The sequence below is a fragment of the Lonchura striata genome, chromosome 1 (assembly GCF_046129695.1).
Source record: "Lonchura striata isolate bLonStr1 chromosome 1, bLonStr1.mat, whole genome shotgun sequence".
Taxonomy (NCBI): domain Eukaryota; kingdom Metazoa; phylum Chordata; class Aves; order Passeriformes; family Estrildidae; genus Lonchura; species Lonchura striata.
In genome coordinates, this window is record NC_134603.1 from 96,913,776 (window position 1) to 96,928,550 (window position 14,775).

The window sequence follows — 14,775 nt, forward strand, 5'->3', positions numbered from 1 at the left end:
ATTTTCTTGTCCATTGGTCACATTCTCTCATGCATACTATGGGAGAAGAGAGTGCTCTCTTCATTGCTGCATCAGGGCTTCTACAGTTCCTTCTATTAATGGGAGTGGAGAAACAGTGAGAAGTCTTGAACGGTGTTTTCTGTGCTCCCTAAAGCCCTCAGGGACAGGAAGGTAAAATTGGAAGCAAAGGGGACTGTGGCACAAGAAGAACAAAACTGCTCTACAGAGGAATGAAACAGGTCAAGGGAAGTCTCCCAAAGACTTGTAAAGGGCAGATTCTTCTCAGGACATTCAGGAGCATTAAGGAAAAAAACCAACCTACAGGTACATTTGAGCTCATTTCTTCCCGTTGCTAAGAGTCACGCCTTTGAAGTAGATTTGTTTTACAAATCTCAGATTTTTCATTCTTGAAGGCAGCAGAGAAGCTATAGAAATAGCAATTTTCTAATAAAACACAGCAAGACTAGTATTTGGTGGTTTAGATTCAAGAGAAAAGTTCACATCATGGTTGTGGAGACTCTACATAATTATTAATAATCAAGGTGTGGACTTCCAGTGCTATTTGAAACACTCTGCATTCCTTGGGAAGGAATACCACTTGTGCTGACAGTCATAAAGCAAGAACTTAAGGTTCAAAAAAACCCAACAACTCTCCCTCTATTTAATTTGGAATCCTTCCTAAAGATCCTGTTCATCCCCAAGTCCTTATTTTCTCTTCCGCCTTTGAATTCAGAACGTGAGTTTTGATAGTTCGTGTTGGTGTTAGTCAACAGCAGCAACTAGTGACTCATGACCATAGCAAGAAGAGTGACTTCAGAGCTTTGATACTGTTTTCCCATTAGATTCCAAGCAGACTGACATCATAACGTTGTCGGCACTTGCAGCTAGATGCAATAACACATTATGCGTCATAGGTCCCACCTCTACCATTGAAAAGCCAAATTCATATCTGATGCAGTTTATATATGTGAGCTACCCAGATGCAGAATGGAGAGAAAGAAGTAATTTTGGTTTTACTGTAAGAGAAGCTACATACAGGTGACTGACGGACAATGCTATGAGGCTGACCTAACACAGGAGAACTGAAACAGCCCATCTTCCTTCTGCTCTACTTCTCTGTAACTCTCCATGTAGGTGTCTCCAAAGAAAAACTCACATTTTTCTCATCATAGTATCTCTGGACAACTTCCTCCTAACTTACAACAACTTGTTCCATTATCTTTGAAAGGGATTCACTATTTGAATTATTAATAAAGGCAACATTTACATGGTCACATGGAGTAGCTCTCTTCATTATGGTCAAAAGAACATGGGTCTTTAATAATAATTAGTACCATCTAAACTATATGCCTACAGCTCCTCCTACATATTAAAAGTATTACAACAAAATATTGAACTTTGTTTTTTTCTAAGTGCATCATATAGTGAGAATCTCAGAAGGTAGCAAGGAATTTTCTGTCAGTGTTGTTAACAATAACAATGTTTTGCTAAACATTCCAACAAGTCTTCTACATCTTATTGCTCTCACTAATTACTGTCTTCTTGTTGGAACGTTCATAAGCAAAATAATTATCTCAAAGAATACATTTAACTAGTGTTAAGTGTCAAGAGTGGTTACTTCAGTAGGTTCAAATAATAGTATTTTTTGTTACTCCAAATATTAATGTATTAATATTGCAGGCAACAATATAGCAACCAGGATGACATGATCGATTTTGTTAATGTGTGATTTTTAATCTTCTTTAATAGTCAATGCTTATACTGTGAACCAATACTGTGTTAAAATTATTCAGTAACTTAGCCTCTGGCAACAAGCAAATAAAATGAAATAATCTTATTGGCTGCAACTGAAATAGCTGCAGGTACCAACAAACCACTGATAGAGACTGTCTTGGGCAAGAATGTATTTAGAGTTACAAACAGAATATTTTCATTTTAAAATGAAAAAAAATTAATCATAGGATTAAATTAAATACATGACTCAAAACTTTGTGCTACTAATCTTACCAATATTAAAATCACAGCTCTAATTACCTCTCATAGGGTGAGACTATTATTCCAGGATCCAAAGTAAGCCTCTCAGAGATCCCAACGGGATGCTTTTGCATAGGAATCAACAGTAGGGTGTGGGTGTAAAAAAACTTTGTACTTCCTTATCTGTATCTACTGTTTATTTGAAAACAGACAAAAAAAGTGTGTGATATAACAAAATCTGGTAATTCAATTAATAAACATCAAATTCAGCTCCTTGCATCCATGAACTGTCTAAGCTTCACGAAGTGTTGAAAGACATTGGCTTTCAGACTAGAGATGAAAAGGATACTCTATGAGACTGAAGTATTTTACTTTAAGCAAACTGCATTAGGCCCTCCTACTGAGGAGAAGGGAACTAAAGGACTTAAAAATGGTTATGTCTCATGTGCATCCTCACCCCCTGAACAAAACAGCCCTGCAAGCCAAAACCAACACTGCATGTGTACCAGAAAAGAACCAGCAAACAGGCTGTAATCAACACTAACCCTGTTTTTTAGAAACATAATCTATAGAAGTCTACTGCAATTGAAGTTTGACAGAGTAACAAAGTATTGTAATTGTTCATTTAGATTTCTTTATTCTCCCCTATAATGTGAAATTAAAGTGGTCATCTAGAAGATATTGACAACTGCCAATTTTTATGCCCAGCAATCCAGGTTTATGTACCTTTATGCATATCCAACCATAATGAAATCTGCTAGATACAACCCCTGGAAGCAAACAATTAAGTATACTGCCAAGATCTAACAGTGTCTTCTTTTGCATTTCTTAGGAAAGCCAATATTTTATGGCTTTTAAAGCATAAGACTGAGATGAAAATTTATAGTAAGATATTGAACTCTACTGTGTTTTAAGAGACATGCCAGAGAATTAAAATGCCTTGGTGATTTTTATGTGCAGTTACCACACATTAATGTGATTACTTTCAATCTACAGTGGAGATCTAGTGGAGTGGAGAATGGCATCAATTCAGAGCCTGAAGATGTAATATTACCTTTGCTTCAACTTTACAAACAAATAAAAGCAAAACTCTATTCTTAACATGTTGAACTATCTATAAATAACAGTTTCTCAGTATAACTATTTAGTCATGCATATTCAGTAGACCACTACTATCATGATTTTGCTGAGTTTGCATAACACAAAAGAAGCTAAAGACTAAGACTGGAATATTGGGCAAGATGAAATATGTAAATAATTAAATACAAGTGCTGATTAAGAACATTAAGATATTAAGCAAAAAGTTTACTCTGGGCCAAACTCCATTAAAGGATTATATACTGCAGAGTATGGAAGTTGTACATAGAAACAAGGTTACTCTTGTTTCCTGACAAAAAACCATTGACTATTACATTTTAGCAAGTGTGAAAAATGAGTATTGCACTGATTAGCTATTACAAAAAATTTAAAAGACGGCTTCTCTCTAATTACATTTTAGCCGAAGGATTTTTTCTGTGGTGTATCTGTTAACAAATAGAAGGTGGCTGATTTTACTTTTGAAATTTTTGGAATGGTAATATATTTTAAGTGGTAAAATGACAATTGAGAAAGCAGATTCCAATATAGATCAGTTTTTATGAACCCAAACTGCTAATTTTCAAGAAGTATTATCACAGACTGCATCCCAAACAATGGGCTGTTTTTTTAGGTATTGGTTTTTAGCAATTTGTTACTGGTCATTCCACTTAACTGTTACTTGGATTGCAATATCTCCTTTACTTGTGACTGCATTAATATACAAATCTAAATATTGATGTACATGTTTTCAGGGAGTTAAGATAACCTAGATGCTTGAAATGGAAACAAAATTAAATTTATATGTTGTTACATGAATTTTGATGATTATGAATTGCTTTGAGGCAATTTTCCTGTATGATGCATTATTCATTTTACACAGTTGAACTGCTTTTTTTAGCAACAATTAAAATTATTGCTTCAGCCACCCTACTCAATACTGTGTCTTTCCTTCTTTGATACCTTCCATTGGAACCTAAACTACAGGCCCTGAAGAACAATTAAAGCTGCACCAGTATACAAAAATAAATAATTTCAGAAATGTCAACTATAATATTTGCTGGAACACTTACTACTGTATCAGGCAGACTGCTACTGACCTTAAGATGCCTAAAAAGCATAGGAAAAATGGTTTCTGAATCTCTGCTAAAGGACAACAGCTACTGAGAGATTGTTAACGTCTGCAAACTCAGTTTCTCCGAAATGAGGATGCATAACATGTAATTTCAAGCTTAAGATTTTGCAAGCAATTTCAACATGACGGATGTTTAAAGAACAAAGACATTTCAGGGAGTCATCACAAAATTACGTTTAACTCTCATCCCATTACACTGATAGTGTAAGATCTTAAATACTACTATTGTTGTTGTTTCAGAACACTCTGGCAAGAACTTTGCATTGTGATCTGAACCTGTTACACATCTTTCTCAAATTAGTGATCTTTATGTATATTTTTACACCACTTATCTGTGCAAAACATTATAAGGTTTTTAAAGACAAGACTCAAAGTTATACTTTGTTGAAGCCAGCCTAGTTCTTAGGTTAGCCTTCCATAATTTGATTAGGATAAATACTGACAGATGGTCTACCCAACTTTTTCTTCAAGTTCCATGACTACATCAGAAAGGACATTAAAATAGTTATAGCAGAAGGTGTCAGGGAACTAAAAGAAGGTATTTTTAAAACAAACTTCAATTACTGCAACATTAAGCATCCCATGTAATCCAATTACTCAATCGTGATTCACGGCTTTTTCAATTAAACGGAAGCAAATAATTTAAGGAAAAAATACATGTAATCAAATGTAGCTTCCACTGTAAAATAACCTAGGAAGGAACCACGCAGGAAACAGACTAATCAATACATTATACAGATTATGCTAAAAGCTGTGAAAAGGAGCCAAAATACCACATCCTGCCAAGCAGAAGGAAGGAAAGGAATAAATAAGAAATCAGAAATTAAGCACTGATCCAGGAACATTCACAAATTATTGTGAAAGACAGAAGCATTTCCAGAGCACCCAGTTAACACCTCCATCCCTTCAAAAATAAAGTCTTTCGTGAATTTTCAAGTTCTCAAATCTCAAGTTCACCATGTCAGTGACTAATAATTACTTGTATGATAAAAAATTTTAGATTATGGGATCAGTACAAATTTCTTGAGGAATTTTCAAAGCCTTAAAATGAAATTTTGCAAAACACATTACTAAGTCTACCATACTGTAGGTCCTGTCAACAAGGACTAAAACTTGCTCAACAAGATATGCTACTTCAAACCCTTTATTTCAGTGTCAACTACAAAGACACTGAAGTTTTGTTTGATACTGCTTCAGTTTTTGGGTTTTTTTTACATATTTGGTAATGTGAAATATTTACACAAAGCAAAACAAAACCAGTCACTTTTTTCCCCTTCCTTTTGTATGCTATACAGCATGAATTATTACACAAACCATCACGTTCAGTTACATTCGAAATACACATTATATGTTCATAATTTTTAGTCATTCTCATTTTAAAGTTAAGGAAAACATATAAGCAAAATTGCTCATTTCCTTATGAAGGGGTATTTTTGATGAACCTTTGCTTGGCTGATACATGGAGCTTCCAAGAAACGATATTAAAATAATTTGTTTGTTGAAAATTATTTTTGTTGAAGGATGTTGTGCTGCAAAAGAACCTGAATATTATTTCTTATTTAAACTGATAAATTAAATAAACCAAACTATGTTTGAACTTACAGCCCCTGTTTTTACAATGCACATTGATATAGTCTTCCCTAACAAAAACAGTGCTACCACAAACAGATGGACCTACAGTAACAGTCTTGCTGAATGCTAATGGGTGCCTTAAGCAGAGGAAGGATATTAGCATACCATGCAGGTTTACTGAACTCACCTGACAGAGGTGTAAAACCATTTTCTAGGAGCAGAGATGCATGCACAAAAGTAAGAACATGATTGCAAGTAATAGACTTTCATGAAGTTAGACACAACATTTTCAAAATGAACAACAACATATCGTGATAAAAATAAAATGTAATATTTCCGGGTTCCTCACCTCTCGTTTTGCAAGCAGCACGTTAGGAACAATATGAGGCAGGCAGCGTCCCAACATTAACATGACACTTCTCTCGCTGTCTGCAATCCGAGATACCTAGAAAACCAAGTTGCTTGTTTGCTTTTTTTAAGAAGTATAGGAACAGAAAAATACCATTTGAAAGGAATAATAAAAATTGCAGCAGGCTGGTAACTTACCAGGAAAGTATTTAATTTATTCCCATACATCAAGCTGTAAGTTTTTGATGTGTCAGTAATTCCAAAAGCATGAATCCACTTGGAGAAACTCAAAAGTTCCCATAATTACACCTCTATCACTAGGTTTCATATTTACCATAAAATCTGAGAACATATCTTTATTTCTTAACTTTCATGCACATAGAGTCATCTTTCCATATCTTGTTTCAAAGCAATTATTGCTTGTTTAACTATTGCTGCCATGCAAAATGAAGATCTTTTAGTTTATGTCAACTGGAAATATACCTCTGATCCCAAACGGCTGTCTGCTGACATCCGACAGAAAGACAGAAGTGCTTGATGGAAAGCTGGTGACAATTTCCTGAAATATCATCAAAAAGGGAGAGGGGGAAGACAGTATAAATCAGAAAGGTGATAAAGTGAGTCCTTTCACTCTGGTTTAATCAACTAGGTAAAATGACACCCAGAAAGCATGTTTAAGTGATTATCTTTGACTTTCAGGGTGTATCGTTTGTAGTAAGAAAAAACCTTGAGTGTCCTAATTAAGAAGTTAGTTTTAGTTCAAAAAAACATAACATCTTTCAAACTGCTGTACAGACAAAAATAGGACTAAAGCATGAAGAAAAGGAAGTTTAGGCAATACAAGAGGAAGCATACAATTATGCAAACAGGGCAGGGTGGGCACAGAAATCACGTGAAACAGTATTTTTGCTTAATGCTCTGATTCTGCAAATTGCATAAAAGCATTTGAGTAGTCAGTCAAGTTATGAGCTTCAGGGTTAAATAAAGTTTGCTCAACTGCCATTTTGGGATCTAACTTGGTATTCAAATGCTGCCAGAACCTCAAAATCAATCTTAAACTGCTGTCTAAGCCCTTGTACTGGCTGCATCTGCACAAGCACTGCCTCATGACCACATCCAGCACCAGCCAATGCAGCTGAGCTACTAAACGCCTTAAGCATCCATATCAAACTCTGATAAAAGCTTCAAAACAGCCATGTCTGAAGAGGGTAATTTGGCAGAAATGTTCTCAGAAAACAATTACTGACCACTACATTAAACAGGCAGCACCCTATTCTTCCCAATAATGACAACTTCCTCTGCCTTATCTGAAGCCTTGTACTTAGATGCTAATCTAACACTGCTTCAAACACTATGTTCAAAGAAGACAGACAACATTTGTCTTCCAAAACATGCACAGAAAGCATCTCACCTATTTCCATCATCTGCTGTTTGAGTCCTCTAGTAACACTGAGAGGAGGCAACTCCTATTTTTTATGTGGAAATCGGTAACACCTTTGAACCCTCAAAAATACACACGAGCACACAAAATCCAACACACAAATGGTTATGTGCATGGACATACATTTTACATAAAAGACTGAAACATAATACTTCTTACAGTAAATACACCATCATTTACCCTTTTCTAACTGAAAAAGCTGATTAAGGATCAAAGCTCCTACTTACAATTACTTAAACTAATTAAAGAGGACATAAATATACCAGTTTTCCTCTTTTCACTATTTAAAAATTATGATAAATAGGAATTTTTATTTATTGCTTAAAATTTTTTTTCTTAAGAGTATGGATTTTTGAAGTACATTTTAAATTTTAATGGAGGGAGCTTGTTTTAATTCTGTTCACCTTGGTTTTGTGCAAGGTTCACTTTAAAAAAGTTACTAAACTACTTGAACAGTAGCTAGTTGTAAAAGACCTCTTTCACAATATGTTAGTCCTTATGCTGTAAAATATTCTTGAGTGACAGATTTACAGGCTCTACTCAAGAGTGTCGAGTTTTTTTACACTGAGAGCATATAAGCAAGCATTGCAAAGCAGCTGCTTAACATCAACACAGAGGGGCAAGGCCTTGGCCAGCCCTTTGCCCAGACTGTCCTTCATTCTGGCATTCATTCTAAGAAAATCAGATCATTTCCCACTTGGAATCCTAATTAAAATCCTACATAAGGGCAAAGTTCCATTCCCACTTTGCAGAGAGTTAGAAGTAAGTATGACAGTTTGTCACTAAATTTCCCTGTGAGTTAAATAACAGCAAGCTCTGGGCAGTTTGGATCCTCTTACAATTGCTGGCTATACTTGGAGTCCAGAAAGCTTTTCTCTTAATGAAGTCTAACAAAATCCTTGATGGCTATGCTGAACAAAACCAATGAAAGACCAAGGCCTCTTGCATACAGGTCAGTGGCAAGTCTGTTCAAGGACCAACAGATGTAAGTACTGAAGACGTTTGGATATAAGAAAGTACAGCCCAAGCAATAAAGAGCCCAAGCACTACTATTCTATTCCATATAACTGGGACATTAGAATCAATTCATTCAAAAAGCTGAGACTGCTATATACAGAAAGCACCTTGTATTTGGTGCAAATTACCACACACCTCAAATTAGTTGAATAAACACATGTGCTGTAGTCTGTGTAAACCACTGCTAGTGCTTTGCACTGCCATCTGTTAACTGAGGCATTTTTCCAATGATGGCTATGTCCTCATTTGCCAGCATGCACACACAGCTGCTCTAAGTGCAGTCACACAAAGCAGGCTCACTTCCTCTTCTCTCTTCCCATCTGGGCAAGATTTATGCCAAGAAAACACTCTATAGATACAGTAGTAGTGATCTTGCCTTTTATGATAGTCTTAGTTTTTAACCCTTCTTAGTACATTCTGAATAAATGATAGTAATTGTCTTCTATAAATAAACTTGGTTTGAAATCAATAAATATCCAATATTTCCACTGTGCTGCCTCTCCTGCAGATCCCAAAACATTTAACAAATAATCAATTCTTTTAGTGAAAAAAAATTACTGCATTATTACAAACCTAAGGCATAATCCAGGAAGAAAATTTAGTACTAGATACTGGGCTATAAAACACTGTATCAAATATGCGTTGCTTTGACTCTTTGCTGACATATTAAGCCCAAAGTGGAGTACAAAAATAGCTACATATTACACATGCATTATTTATCTTTGCAGTGAACTGTATTTGAGGGGACTTGTGAATTTAACTCAACGGGAATTCACGGTTTCATTCAAAGAACCACTTTTCAAATAAATCTATGTGCAGTTATAGTTAAAACAACTGTGAGCAGCAAAACAAACTATGTTCTTCTAGTCTCTATTTTCATAAATTCTACTGGAAATACACTGGAAATTTTCATAAATTCTACTGGAAATTCCTTCCTCAGTGATTTAATCCTATCAATCTAATATTTATGCACTTAATGCCACCCAGCACTCACCATTAGTCTGAGGAAGAATAAACTTGCAACAAGCCAAATGAAAGTAGGCAGACAAGTACACAGCAATCAATGCACAACAGCTTGAAGTTTTGATTACTACATAGTCTAGACTTTTAGCTAGATTATGAAAGAAACTTAAAAAGAAAAAAATCTGGAAAGCTTAAACCAAACCACTGACCATTTTCTAGAAAAATCTAAGCTGTTCTACTTTCCTGTTAAACAACGATATAGTCAACTAAGAGAGAAGAAATTTATTATGAGACTCCAGAGTATTATATTCAGAAATCTTTCCTCCTGTTCAATTCTAAAAGCTGAGATATCACTGAAAAAGTAGCCCTGACCCTATAAGTTAGTGCAAGAAGTACAGAAAACACAGAAAAAGCAGGATTGTTAGTGTTTGCAAGAAAAGGTTACTATTAGCAGGGTTAGCAGCTCCTTTTTTTTTTGGGTGTTCCTCTTCTCCCCCCCCACTACAAGCTTGCATTTATTTTTCCATCTGCACAGAATGTTACACAGATTTCTACCTGGTATTTTCAGATGGAAAGATAACTCTAGAAACAAATTACAGTATCACCAGCAAGGGCTCACTAAGGGACAAAAGACAAAGCAGGATGGCTGCCTGCTTCCCTACAAACAGCAACAGTAAGATCAAAGGGTGAGCTACTTGCATATCTTTGTCCACAGTGGTAGCAATTACAAGTTGTACATACCCTCATTATGTTTGTAGTCCGTGTTACTCCTGATGACTACAGTGGTTTATCTACTACTTAATGAACAGATCAATTCTCCTTTTCATTATAAAAACACTTGTATAGGTTGAAAGGGCTTTCTCAAGAATCCTTACAAGCACAAACTCAGTCTCCAAGTAGTAACACAACACAAACACCCTAATTTAATTAAAAGAATCATAACTACCTAGTGAAGGTTTGCCCCAAAATCAAAACTCAAAAAAGCAGTACGCCATAAGATACCTTTCTGATAATTATAAAATAAGTAAATGAAAAATAGTACTGCTCTCTAGGAAAGTTATAAACACCTACACAGAAAAAGCAGAAATTTTTCCCAACTCTTCAAGTAGAAGAGAATTACTAAATTAAAACTTAAAAGAGAACAGAACTCCCTTGTCTTCCCATTCATTATTCTGATTTTAACTATTTTTTTTTTTTTTGGAACAAACAGGGCTGGGTTTAGAAACAAGTAGGAAGTAAAAGAATTTCTGAAACTTGACACTAAAACTGTAGGTTTGTCATATGTACTCCTTCCTAAAGAGATTAGGAACAATATAAAAATATCAGCACTGTACCCTAGAGGTATGTTAAGTCTTTTATTTGCTTTCAAAACACAAATGATCTATTCACTTGGCAGAATTTCACTGTTAGAAAAATATCTACTCACATTACAAGAATTTTTAATAATATCATGCAGTTTACAACTTATCACTAACCTATTAGGTTTATCAAAGTGGACTGCAGCTTTAGATGATGGAGCACATGAGGACAGTTTCTCTGTCTCTTTCGAGGACACAGAATTTAGCATATCATCTTTAGAAGTCCTTGAATCCACTTCAGCTGATAAAGCAAGGCTTGTTTCCTCAATGTCGCCATGTTTACTGTCATTCTCAGAGCTCTTGATATCCAAGTACCGTCCATTGTCCTCTGAGACTCTGAGAGGCACTTGTTTTAAAGAAGGATGGGGAGCTACACCATAAACAGTTGACACAGAAAAGCTTTCATTCTTGAGAACATCTATTTCACTGAAAAATCAAAATATGAAATATTTTTGTAGCCTTCATGCAAATGCTGTTCAAATCACACTACTGCAGCACAGAAATAAAGACAACATACTGAAGAGCTCAACATACTCTTCAATTCATGTATGTTTAAGAACTCCTATAACAGAAATAACTTTCATGACACAAACTGTTCAAATAAGCACTAGTTTCACTGAGCACTTTAGTAAATAATTAGTAGCAGGAAAAATGTTGCACTAAGAGTGAGTGAGTCAATGAAACAAGTAACAACATCTTTATCTCCTTCTGGTTGAAATGCAAGTGCTGAGACACAAACTGTCACAAGATAGAACACTATCTAGGATGCAAAACATAAAATACTGGAGTGGTGAATCAATATGTACTATCCTATCTGGCTTTGAAATGGTAACTATGCAAGTCAACGAAGCCATTTAAAATTTATGCACTTTCCCACACACTGCATTAGTACACCTCTTAAGAGGAATGATATCTTAGGACTTACAGAATGACATGTTTTGGCGAACCTTTTAAGTACTTTTTTTTTTTTGCTGTTATTAAAGGTATCATCATGTTTACTAGTCTTGCTCTTCAGAAAGAAAAACTACATTGACATCAGATGTTAAAACAAGCATCTTTCTGACAGTGTTTGCAAGCTTTACGTGCTAAGGAGTGACATAAAGCTAACTGAAGACAAAACCTATGTAAAACAGATCAGAGTGATTGTTTTCAAACAAATAAAGAAGTTATATTGAAAGAACAAAACTGGTTACAAAATTACAGGTAATATAGGGAAATAGTTTGAAGTATCTTCCTTTTCCTAAATCAAATACTATATATTGAAGAGGAAAGACTGCCCTGCCCTGAAGAATTCCCAGTCATTTCCTACATCCAAGTTATGGTTCCACATATGTGTTAGAAAAACACTGAAAAGTTATCCAACATTTATCAAGAGTCAAATGGGTTGATAAGAACTTACCTTTCAAGTCTTTGGATTTGTTCCATCAATGACCATTTCTCACTGTTTAACACACTAATTTGATCTTCTAATTTTTGCACTATTAAACATTGCTAAACACAAGACAGAAACAGAAGAGTTTAGTACAATAAAGTTAAGCAGTACATCAGAGAGCTGTAACATTTCTTCTGTACAGTCTTACTTCTATTGACTGTGGTGCTGTTTCAAACACAGGGACGGTCCCAAGTATAGGAGTATCAGCCTCTAACTCATCATCTTCTACACCAACTGATGCATCCACGACATCTCTTGAAGCAACATGATGGTTTCCAAAGTCACGGTAGAGTTGTAACAGGTCAGGAGGCTTTGGAATGTTCAATCCTACATCATCCCAAAGTTCAAAATCCTTCAAAAGAATAAAAAACTAAAGCATACAATATACTTCCTTTTATTTTCTTTTCTCTTCCTCATTTGACCACAGGTGATGCAATAGCAAAATAATCACATCAAGACTGCACTGTAGTAAATCAGATAGAAGCTTAACTCAGCAAGAAAGAATAGTAGAGGAAGGATCTACTTTGTGAAAGCAGTTTCACCACAAAGGCAGCTCTAGGTAACATACTAGAGAGACTACCTTTCCAACCACATAGGCTAATTTTTTTTTTTGCTAAGACATGAACACTTTTTAGAATCAGAAATAATATTGCTCAAATTGTAGCAGAAGCCAATGCAGTTGACACAAGGCAGAAATACTGGTTTTGTTCCCATTTCACTCACAAGTGCAGGTGGAAGACAGGCACAGTATCACAGAATCATTTAGGTTGGACAAGACCTCCGAGATCAAGTCCAATCTTTGACTGATCAACACCATGTAAACAAGAGCACTAAGTACAACATCCAGTCATTTCTTGAACACCTCCAAGGACAGTGACTCCACCACCTCTCTGGGAAGTCCATTCCAATGTTTAACTCCATGAAGAATTTCCTCCTGATATCTAATACAGCTTAAACAGCTCGGTACAAGACTGACAGCAAGGTGCAAACAATACAAGGGCCTCCTGTCTCAAACCATCACTCTGTCTTCTTCCTTTTCTCATTTACATCTTTTAATCCTCTTAATACAAGAATATTCCATGTTTGTATATACAAATAAGTCTGTGCACATTTACACAGGAGTTGTGATGGGGCCTTTAATGACATTAACTTTCAGTATTGGTTTAAACTTTTTTTCATATTGTTCCCAGTCTTCACTATATTTTTTCCATAGTCCGGAAAGATTATTTTCTCAAAGAATTATGTGAATAACGTAGAAAAAAATGTGCTGACTACACAGTAATAGCAGTATGTTTATATTAACCTTTTAGAATTAAGAATGTAGCTCTTTTTTGCTAATTGTCTCACAACACAAAACATTCTCATTTGAGAACACGAATAGGATAAACTATTCATCTTTTCTCTTTAGGGGGCTGTATTGTCACCAGTATTTGGACGTTAAGCGTAAATATTCAGTAGAAGTGAATGATTCAGAAATTCTAATTAACAACATGTTTGCTTTACAGATTAGGAGATGAAATATAGGAAAAGTATAGGAGGACCAGTTACAGATAAAACTGGATTAAATTCTATATTTAATTCTTCTGGCAATACTTCTGTTTTGTGATAAATACATATTGAGTATTGATGTTACTGGGTGTTTTGTCTACCCAGAAACAGTTACAATGTAATTAGAACCTTCCAAACATTCTTCTCAAGATATTTCTTCCCATCAATTGTAAGCCAAAAGAGACATATAAAACTGATCATCTTAAGAAAACTGCATCAAAGCACAGGCAAGTTGGGAAAGAGCCAAGGTAACACCTTATTACCAAGAGCTTATTGAAATGCCATAGGTGATTAAGTACTCTCACATATGCATTTCCAAAAAACAACCAATGAGTAAATTGTATATCCTGCACAAGTTGACTGAGTAGGATCTAAGGAAAAAATTAAGTTTGAGATCCAGATTCTTGAGTTGAACTGAATGTGCGTCACACCAGAATACAAGGAAATATCTAACTCAATATTTCACTTCTCGTTTTGCTTCCTTTAAAGAATGCAAACACTCTGTCTCCTTCCTACAAATTTTGGGAAACTACTGCTCAAAATGCTGTGTTTTCAAACCATGGTTTATATATGAAAATGCTAACTAGCATATTTAACTTTTAGAGTATTCATATACATGAAGCAAACTGCATGCACAGGAAAAATCACTTAAGTTCATTTGAGTTTATTACAAGATCAGAATATTGAAAGCAGACGCGCAAAAAACCCCAAACAAACCCACAAGGAAACTTTACCTGATCATGATTTTCATCTGAAAATGTTATTGATGTAAGCTTGTAACTATTCTTCAATAAAAATTCATTAACTAGGAAGTTTAGAGCTCTTTTCTCAAGAGGTCTGATTGGCTCCTGGGGAAAAAAAAAAAGGCACTAGATCTTTGGTTTATCCTCCCTTCCAGCTATGGAAGCATATT

The 14,775-nt window shown here is 35.2% G+C and overlaps 1 protein-coding gene across 3 annotated transcripts in view; it reads right to left on the minus strand.

Annotated features, from left to right (window-relative positions):
- RELCH (RAB11 binding and LisH domain, coiled-coil and HEAT repeat containing) overlaps positions 1–14,775 on the minus strand; it is a 76,680-nt gene that overhangs the window by 37,232 nt on the left and 24,673 nt on the right. For all 3 annotated transcript variants that reach the window (XM_077786083.1, XM_077786085.1, XM_031503937.2), the window contains 6 exons: positions 14,597–14,710; positions 12,463–12,666; positions 12,282–12,373; positions 11,000–11,308; positions 6,587–6,662; positions 6,105–6,200 (listed from right to left, as the gene is read on the minus strand). In XM_077786083.1, coding sequence (XP_077642209.1) covers positions 6,105–6,200; positions 6,587–6,662; positions 11,000–11,308; positions 12,282–12,373; positions 12,463–12,666; positions 14,597–14,710 — 891 coding nt within the window. The remainder of the gene's footprint in view (positions 1–6,104; positions 6,201–6,586; positions 6,663–10,999; positions 11,309–12,281; positions 12,374–12,462; positions 12,667–14,596; positions 14,711–14,775) is intronic.